General features: G+C 38.0%; 2 protein-coding genes across 3 annotated transcripts; one reads left to right on the top strand and one right to left on the bottom strand.

Annotated features, from left to right (window-relative positions):
- Positions 1–355: 355 nt before the first annotated feature.
- Positions 356–1,129, bottom strand: LOC108330404 (uncharacterized). Its single transcript, XM_017564892.1, has one exon. The coding sequence runs from the start codon at positions 1,127–1,129 to the stop codon at positions 356–358; it is 774 nt and encodes a 257-aa protein (XP_017420381.1).
- Positions 1,130–4,022: 2,893 nt separating this feature from the next.
- On the top strand, positions 4,023–9,108 carry LOC108330405 (uncharacterized). 2 transcript variants are annotated; one of them, XM_052875652.1, is made up of 8 exons: positions 4,023–4,691; positions 5,789–5,926; positions 6,364–6,459; positions 6,545–6,619; positions 6,756–6,854; positions 7,723–7,860; positions 8,008–8,325; positions 8,727–9,108. In XM_052875652.1, the coding sequence occupies exons 1-8, from the start codon at positions 4,203–4,205 to the stop codon at positions 9,009–9,011; spliced, it is 1,638 nt and encodes a 545-aa protein (XP_052731612.1). In that variant the 5' UTR covers positions 4,023–4,202; the 3' UTR covers positions 9,012–9,108. The 2 variants fall into 2 exon arrangements, with proteins under 2 accessions (XP_052731612.1, XP_052731611.1); XM_052875651.1 differs by having other exon boundaries at positions 5,768–5,926.
- Positions 9,109–10,194: the final 1,086 nt, after the last annotated feature.

Genomic DNA, 10,194 nt, shown 5'->3' with positions numbered 1-10,194 from the left:
TTGCTTCTACCAGCAAGTACCGGACCCTCTTTTCCTCGCTTGACCGCCCGATTCCCAACCTTGTACGCAGCTCTACGTAGCCTCTGGTGTCCACCCTTTCCCTGGCGAAGCCCACTATCTGTCCGTTGTAAGCCACGATGAGGTCCTCCGATATATCCATCTGCTGGAAAATTTTCCAGTATAGGATGTTCACCGAACTCCCCTGATCGACTAGGACTTTGCTGACGCCGTACCGGGCGATTTCTGCCGTTATGACCATTGGATCATCCTAGTCGGGATCGGGGGCGTGGAAGTCGTCATCCGAGAACGTGATGGGCGGCATTGTGCGGCGGGGCTTGTCCACCGAGTGTACGGACTACAGGGCCCGTACATGGCGCTTTCGTGCGGACGAAGACGATCCTCCCCCGGCGAAGCCTCCCGAGATGGTATTAATGTGCCCCTGCAGGGGGCGTTCGCGACTTCTGCTATGGCTTCTGTTGCGGCTTCTGCTTCGTCGTCGTTCGGAACGGGGGCGCTCAGCCCGATCATTTCTAGATCTGTTGGACCTGTACGCCGGCCTCTGGGCGGGCCGCTCCGCGGGTGCCTGAGGGCGGTCATCCCGAATGTACTTCTTGAGCTTCCCTGCCCGGATCAACTCTTCAGTTTTGTCTTTGAGGGTCACACACTCTTCGGTGGTGTGGCCCATATTCTTGTGGTAGGCGTAGTGTTTGCTCCCGTCCGCTCCCGATGGAGTAGGCCGCTTCACAGGTTCGGGAAGCAAATCCGCGCTTAGTGCCTCCCGGAGGATCTTCTCCCTAGGGGCGTTCAAGGGAGTATACTGCTGAAAACGGGGTCCTCGCCGTGGTTCCTTCAGCTTGAAGCCGCCCGGTTTTCCCGCCGTGACACCTGACTTTCCTGTATTCGCTCGTTCCCCCTTGAGCTCCTGAATCTCCTTCTTGTAAGACAACTTCATCTCCTCCACCCTGATCTCGTCTGTCGCGCGCTCCCTTAACTCTTCCATAGTCTTGGGAGCCCGTCGGCAGACGCTATCTTTGAACGGTCCAGGCTTGAGGGCGGGGAGGATGTAACGGAGGGCGAGCTCCGGGCTTAACGCCTTCACTCGCCGGACGATTTTCTGATAACGGTCCATAAACGCTCTTAGCGTTTCTTCCTTACCCTGCTTCAGGGTGACCAACTCGAACACAGTCAGGTTCTGCGTGCTGTTGGCCGCGAACTACCGGATAAACAGTCGTTTTAAGCCGACGAAGTTCTCTATGGAATTAGGAGGTAGAGAGTTAAACCATTCAAGGGCTTCGTCCTCCAATGACAACGAGAACGCCCGACACCAGATGGCATCGTTGTCGGTCCTAAATGCCATCGCGTTTGAGAAAGTCTTGATGTGGGCCTCGGGATCTGTGGTCCCGTCATACATCTTAAATTGCGGCGCGACAAATTGCTCCGAAATTTGGACATCCATGATGTTTTGGGCAAAGGGGAGCAATAGCGTGGATGAAGGCTCAGGCTTCACCATCATCCGCCTGTCTTCCGCTACGCTTTCTGCATGTGATTTGGCCTTACTCCCTTCGGCCTCGGACTCCGTCGGCCTCCAGGTTTTGTCGCGTCCGCTGTCGTGTTCCGTACGTTCCTCCGCGGCGGCCTTTCCCTTCTCCTTTGCCCGCTCGTCCTCCCCGTCCTTCCCGGCCATCTCTCGGGCTATCCGGGCTTCACAATCGGCCTTAACGGCCGCCAGCTCGTCTTCGTGGCGCTGTTGCATCTCGTCCATCTTTTGTTGTAACATTCTGATCATTTCAATCGAGTCGTCTGTGCTCATGTTTCTCGTGGTCACCATTGGGTTTTTAAAACTACACGGCCCCACGGTGGGCGTCAAATGTTTCGGATGTGAGGGGCTACGTCGTCCAATGTCTCCACGTCCTTCTCTGCTCGTACTCCAAATGTTCGGCTCTCCGTCCTCGCTCCTCAATTTCCTTCTCTGCGCGCGGGTGGGAGACCTGCGAAAGATTCTCCGATGCCAAAGTCAGTTTGAGAGCAATGACTTTTTCTATCGAACAGTAATAAATGTGCAGTAAATGCAACCTATCTACCACTCACCCTAGATCTGTATTTATAGTTTTCGCTATGGGCTTGGGATTAGTGAAAAGTTAATCACGGCCCAAATTCAGCCCAATAGCTTTTAACCACTACTTATCTTAAACCTAGTTAATTAGCGGTGTGGTCGGCCGGTCCCGCAAGGCTTGGCCTTATGACCGACCAGCCCATAGAGGCAACCCGGTTGGTTAGCGGTATGACTGGTCAGCTTCATGCGAGTTGTTGTTTCCACAGGTGGCAAGTGGTAAGGTTGCATGATCGTGGACGTACAGGCGTAATCGTGGACATATGGACGTCCGGCCTACCGTGCCCAACCCTTCCTGATGATAAGCAGAAGGGTAGTTTCTTGGGTCCATTATAGTTATGTGGGCGTCCAGTCCCTATATATATATATATATATATATATATATATATATATATATATATATATATATATATATATATATATATATATATATATATATATATATATATATATATATATATATATATATATATATATATATATATATATATATATATATATTATTTTTGTTTTCTTGAAGTATTAAAGTTCATCTAAGGTTAAACTTCAAAATGTCAAACTATAACATAATTTGTTTTTGTGTATTTTATAATTATAATACACGCCATGGATTGGACAGAAAATCTAAAGAACTTTGCTTACATTTAATATTAATTTATTTATTTTTATCAAAACTAATTAATTGAATGTACTGACCGTATAAGTAGTTTCTAGATTACAATTTAATGCCTCATTCACTTTCTCACATATATAGAATACAATTATTTACTTTTATAATATATTTTTTTTCACATCCAAGGCATTTGTTAACTTTTTATTAGCTGGCATAAAATTATAAGAAGCTAAATTTTGTATAAATATTATTAATTATTAATATAAAATATTTATGTTTCAGATAAAGAATTGAGGTTCGTTATTTAAATAATTTAGGCTTAATTACCTACTTAGTCTCCATGGTAGGAGGTAATTTTCTGTTTAGTAGCCGGTTTTAAAAATGTAGGCATTTGGTACCTATGTTTTGAAATTTGTATCAATTCAATCCTATCCAGTTAAGGGCGTTATAATTGATGCGAGAAATTAAGGAAGTTAATGAAGATGCATTCAAACATTTGATAATTATTCTCAAACATTTGATAATTATTCCACACAAGCTATCATTAACGTCCTTAATTTCTCGCATCAATTATAACGCCGTTAACTGGATAGGATTAAATTGATACAAATTTCAAAACATAGGTACCAAATGCCTACATTTTTAAAACCGGCTACTAAACAGAAAATTACCTCCTACCATGGAGACTAAGTAGGTAATTAAGCCAATAATTTAAGCTATTATGAAAATTGGATGAAGTTCTTACTAGTATCTTATTATCCAAGGTACGCTTGTGTGCTTTCTCTCTTTCTTTTTTATTCCAATTACATGTGAGCGTAGTAGCTTTGCATGATAATATTATAATAAATATGAATAACAAAAATTTTATTTAACTTTTTTTTAAACATAAATTTATAGATATTATTATTATTAAATTTTAATTAATGATTATTATTTTTATTAAATTCATTAATAATTGTTATTATTTAGATTAATTATAAATTAATAATTATTTTTCGAACGGTTATTTTTTCGTTGGACTACTAAGTTACTCTTTAAAATTTAACAATAATTATTTTTGGATTGATTAAAATATTTTTTAATTAAAATGAATGAATTTATTAAATTAAGGTTTAAATCTTTAATTATCTCTATTTACGTGTTAAAAATGCTAATTTGTCCAATTAAATTCTTAAAAGTGCTAATTTAAACTTTAAATAGGGATAATTTTTACCTTAAATTAATTTATTATATTAATTTTTACCTAAAATATAAATATGTTTATTATTATATAGTATGGTACTATGCGAATACCAATAATGCCTCAATACCAAATATAATTGACAATTTACGATATTCAAATCTCTCTGGCTTTTCTGGTCTCTCCGCCAATGTTTTTCTCCGTCCTCACTACACTAAGGTCACACTTCTTTACCAGCAATGAATGAGTTTGAATTTTCACAAATCTAGAATTCTGCATTTCAATTTCCCCTCTCTCCGATGGCCACCGCGGCATTCAAATCCACCACCAAGAGAACTTCCGTCGGAGCCTCCTCTGCCGACGACTCCGCCTCCTCCTCCTCCCTCCACCACCGCCGCTCCCGGAGCCTCAGCCGCCCCGCCCGTCACACATTCCCCTCTCGTGACGACGACGGCGCCGATCGCCGCACTCCGAAAGGTCGCTTCGTCAACACCGTCCGCGGCTCCGTCTTCCCGGAGATCAGCCTCGACGATCTCGCCATCGAGTTCTTCGAGTCCGCGAATCGCGGCCGCTTCGGCGGTGCTAGAACCTCCGAGTCGGAGGCCAGTCCCGCCGGCGCCGGCGCGTCGCAGCGCCGAGGGAGGTCGGTCTCAAGGAAGAGTTCCGGAACCGGAGATGATAGAAAGAGCGGTGTTGGCGGTGGCGGTGGGGTAAGACCTGTAGCCGATGCGAATTCGAGAAGACGGAGATCGGTATCGGTGGTTAGGTATCAAATTAGCGATTCCGAGGTATTCTAGTGAACGTATTTGATTTGCTATAATTTTTAGGATTGGATTTAGTTTCAATGTTGGTTATAAATTCGAAGTAAATAATAATCCGTTGTACGACGTTTAGGTGGAGAATTTTTAGTGTTCTTGAGTTTTTCTGTGTAGGTAATGGTTGCTCAAATTTGGATGTCTATTTTGAATCGTTTAGTGGGTTAGGTGTCAGGAGGTCAATACATTCGTAATGTTTTGTTTTTTCGTGCTTTTAAGTTATTTGGGAAGTAGAGTGAAGACTCAAGAGGAGAATGAAGTGAAAGGACTGAAAAATTAGTGACGATTTTCCACTACATTTATAATGCTAGGACTCACCTCATTCCTAGGCGTAATTTCCCCTCTTATTTGCTTCTCAAACTAGGCGCTGCTAATTGCATATTTCGTTTCTGCTGGTGAAATCTATCCTATCTAATTCGTTTTATAATGTCATTTAAGCTTTGTTGGAAAGAGTGAAAGATCTTTTTAATAGCTGAAAAAATGGATCTAGTTTCCTTTTTTAGTGAAAAAGACAATTTACTTTGAATGCGATTGGTGGACCATATGAATGATTATGGTTGGTCCTTGTATGATAAAATATCGTACTGTTGCTTTCCCTGCTTGAGAGAATTCACTTTTGCTTTTAGAGAGATTGATGTTGTTTCATAAAAAAAAAAGAGCTTGATTTTTTTTATGTAATGGCCATCGTTTTCTTTTAACACAAACTATTTGGCTAAGTCCGCCATCTAATCTGTTTGATTGGTCAGAGCCTATGTTTTTAAGTGTCTTACTTAGTATTTTATTTGATATTATTGTTCTTTTACTCTCTTTTTTTTTCATTTAAGTTTGATGCTTAAATTATTCATAACTAAGATCTAGCTCAAGTTGTGCCGAGTTTCTTTTGAGAATACTTGATTTTGGAACCAAATACCAACCAGCCTGCTTTGCTTGTACTCTAAAATTATCACCCACTCCTCAATTGGGTGATTGGCGACATTTGTTATGGTTCTCATTAACTTCTGCATTAAAAAATAATTTATTTATGCATGTACATATCTTGCATGATACAGAGTGACCTTGATCAATCTCAGAATTCTAGAAGTCGTTCCAATCTGAAAAATGCTGATGTCGGGAACAAGCTAATGCATGAGCCAGTTGCTTCAGATCAAAGACCAGTGCTCAGAAAGTCCCTTAGTCAGAGGGATTTGAGGGTGTACGATGGCTACTCTGTAAGTGTGATCATTTTCAGGATTATACTTGTTTATATCTTGCTGTGGAAGTTTGTAGCAGTAATTCTTCCTATGAAAGTATCCATAAATTAAAACACTCACATGCCATGTTTAGGAGAGTGAAATGGTAACCTTTTCTTCTATTGTTTGGATGTCAAAAATAAAGATAGAGGGAATTGGCAGGAACTTTTCAAGTCAAAGGAAGTATAGTTAAGAAAAGACAAAGGTTAAAAAGTAACTTACATTTCAAGGATAGTTGGTTTGAGAAAATGTTTTCTGTTATTAGTTTATATAGCAAACGTTAAAAACAAGAATTAAAAGTAGAGAAAACAGCGAAGGTTATTTTAACTCCCTGTATTCACCCTTTTCTGAAATTCGTCAGCAACATATAAGTTTGTATTTTACCCAAATTTGAGATTGATTATGTCTCTTTTCAGAGTCATTCTTCTGCTCTCACGGATGATGAAGCAGCAACAGCTCACTCTGATAAAAGTGGAGTTGCGAAACTACGGCCAGTTCATGCACAGAAAAAGGTTGAAGAGTTACAGTGGTACAAAGAGCACTGGCTCAGTTTGATGAATTTTGCTTCATATTCTTACTGTTTTAAAAAATGTTCAGGTGCCACTTACTGGCATGGATAAAGGATTGCACAAAGCAAAGCAGAAAGTATTAAGGAATATGGAACCTGAACAGGTACGTGAACCATGTTTTACGTAAAGCTTCTTGTTTGTATTGTATGGTCTCTGCCATGCCTAGCATTGTTATGATTGCGTCCTCTGCTCATTCACTGAAGAAAATTCCTACTTTTTTATGAAACTTCCGCTTTTAGGCTGTGGTAAAACCGAGGACCTCCACTTTATCCACTGGTGATCATTTGTTATCAAGCAATTCTTCTATCAGAAGTAGCTACGAAACTGAACTGGAACAGGTAATAAAAGTTCAAATACAATAAAATTCTTTCTTTCATACTGATGACAGTCTTTTATTGAGTTGTATGAAAGTCTGGGTAAGAAGAGTCTTTGCTGACTTCAAAACATAATTATACTTTTAGCTGGCAAGCTCAACCATGTGCGTAGAAAATCAAATTATTGCTAATGATCTACGAGCTGGGCATATAAAGAAAAGTGTTTTCCTTTCAGTTTAAACTGTGCTATTGAGACTTGCACTTCTGTAATGTAAACGGAACATCTTTGCTTTGTTTTTGTTGGAGGGCCCACACACTTGTGAAATACTTAATTTTCTATATGGATTTACCAAACTGAGTATCGTGGACTCGTGTTTCTTTTGTTCTTCTGACATTGTACATGGCGGAGGTCCAATAAGCAGAAACAAGCACACCAGAACATTCTGGATTAGTAACTCCTGTTGTACACTTAGTTATCTTTACATATCTAACGGTGAGGTGAAACGAAATTAAATAGAATAAAATGGAGTCAAGTGAAATAAAGTTATCATTATTGGAAATAAGTTGTTCCATCCCGTACTTAGGCTCTCCATTTGAAGAAGAAAAAGAGGCTTATCAGATGGATTCCAAATCTATCAAGTGTTATATCATTCCATCCTATTTTTAAATCATCTAAACAATGGAACCTAATATCATTTCATTTTGTTCCATTTCATTCCTTCACTTTCTATCAATCCAAACATTGTAACTTTCCATTAATGTCAACAGGAAGGCTAGGCCACTCTCATTGCATACCTTGGACTGTTTTAACACTGAAATATGTTGTGTTTGCTGGTAGAAGTTATTTGACCAAGAAAATCATATTTTACCTTTTTTTGGTTTAAAATTACAGTCAGAGAAGCGAAAACAAGAATTATTAGCTGAAATAGTGTATGAGGAGCAGCGAGGCAGAGAACTTTCTAAGATTGTTAGTGAATTGATTCCTGCCAAGGAGGACAATCATATACAAAATCCATCGAGAATCAGGAAGGTGCTTATCACTATTATGCTTCTAGTTCTGATAATGATGATATAATTTTAACAATATTAGAATTTCTTCGTGAAGGAAGAGATGACGAATTAGTTGTTTTGATTTATTTGAACAGTGTTATTCATTTTTTTTTATTTCTCTGTCCAGAGAAGTAATGACAGAAGCCGAGTGTCAATGCGGTTGACTGAGGAGGCTGAGAGATATATTGAGGATTTTATTTCAAATGTTGAAGATACAGATATTTCATCACTTGATGGTGAAAGGAGTGATGCAAGCTCATCCATTGGAGGACTAATAAAACCAGAAACATTTAATAGCCTTCCAGTCACTAGATCTCTTCCTGTTTTGATGGATGGAGTTGCATTGCCATGGTTGCAATGGGAGACAGGGAATGATGCTTCTCCTATGACAAGCCTGAATAAGGCACGTATGGCAGTCACTCCAAAAACTTCAAGTTCTACTCAGGTTATCACAGTTCTCTCAAATTATTTTCTAATAAAATATGTCTGGGATTGGATAATTTGTGGAAGAAACATGACCGTATGAAAATTATATGTTGTATCTTCACATGTGACTTTCATATATTTTACCATCTCGCTTTAATTTACTGTTAAGAGAGTAGCTCTCGAAAATTGGTATGATTCTTTCAATCATCGTCATCGCCATTTTCTATTTACCCACATATGTTGCATAATCTGGAGTTACCGAATAGCAAAATTAAATTTAAGGGATCGGAAAGACATTATACAAAATGGCCATTAACATTAAACTGTGCCAACAATTGTTTACCCTTATATTCTTATGTTTAAAGTTCTTATCTCCTTTTAATACGACTTGGGTTGCTGAAATTTATTCATGGGTCATAGGATAACATCAAAGTGGAAGATCAAGGTAGCATTTCTATTAGCAGTCGTGGAAGCTGGAGCCCTGATTACCTTCAGGAGTATGTTGGAAAAGATGTATACAGTAAATTTGGAGATGCTTATTGTCACACGGACCAGTCATTATCAGCTAAATCCAAAGGATTAAGGTATGATATGGATGATTACCTCAAAGTTAAAAGTAATGAAGATTTGTTGATTGAGAGTTGGATGCAACGGCGTAGAATTAATTCAGGCAGTCTCCTATTGTGTAGCCTAAGATTATTTTAGACATGATATGTTTCTGAAGAATGGCCATTCCTTCTTCTCACTTGGCATGAATTCTATGTACAGATAATTGCTATTTATCTAGTTATGCTTCTATATATAAGTTGTTGATGAAGGATGAGCATAATGCTTGAAATCCTTATTTTTAGATTTATTTATTTATTGCCAGAAATAGTCGATACTATCTATCTATGCAATGCTGTTTTTGGCAGCACCGCCACTTTATACTGCATAAGTATTTATATACCAAAGTTTGGATGAAGAATTTAAAATTAGATCCTACATGACATGAGTATTTTTGAGCTTAGGTTTAGATTGTGTAAATAAATGTTTTACTTTGAACTGCTGTATTCTTTATTCCTTATTTATTATAAACACGTTTATGGATGCACTAAAAATAACTTTTCACAGTTAGACTGTAGAATTCAACTTCTAAATTTGCCTGAAAGAGTTTATCTAAAACTATTTTTATTTAGGAAAAAGAAAATATTGTTGGCCAGTCGTATGCAAGTGTCAATTGTTAATCGTATGATAGTAACAAATTTTATTTTATTTTATTTTTTATTATCATGGTTGACTTATGTTCTGGAAAGACTGAAATTTATTAACAAAATATGAAGTTATTGATTTTTTAAAGGGTTACTTTTATAATGTTATTTTGTGTGTTGGTATATATATTTGTTACTTTAACCAACTTTACTAAATACTTATAATTTAATTAGTTAGCTTAATAATTTGAAGTTATTAACTATTAACGTTCTATTACTTTCTTACTTTTAGTTTTTATTAGATTTTCAGCATTTTTTTATTAAACATAATTTAATTAGAAAACACGTCCGCCTAAGCTGAAATAAAATGAGAAAAATGATCTCTTTCTATTTTTTATATCACATGGTTTTTTTATGTAATAAATAATGTTATACTAAGAAAAGGAGTAATATATTACAATTTTTCATATTTTAATTAATGTAAAAGTGTTTTATGTACACTGCATCTATTTCTTTCTAGGTTTAATACATTATTTGATCCCTACTTTTAGGGGTTTGGTTTAAAGTAATCCTATCTTTTAAAAAATTTCAAAAAGATTCCATATTTCGTTAAAAAATGTTCAATCTGGTCCTTTCTGCTCATGCAGTTAAAAATATAACGGTGCAAATGCCACGTCACCATCTCCAGACAAACCCTA

The sequence above is a fragment of the Vigna angularis genome, chromosome 4, assembly GCF_016808095.1.
Source record: "Vigna angularis cultivar LongXiaoDou No.4 chromosome 4, ASM1680809v1, whole genome shotgun sequence".
Lineage (NCBI taxonomy): Eukaryota > Viridiplantae > Streptophyta > Magnoliopsida > Fabales > Fabaceae > Vigna > Vigna angularis.
Note: the sequence above shows the minus strand (reverse complement) of the source record. Positions and strands in the feature narration are given on the sequence as shown.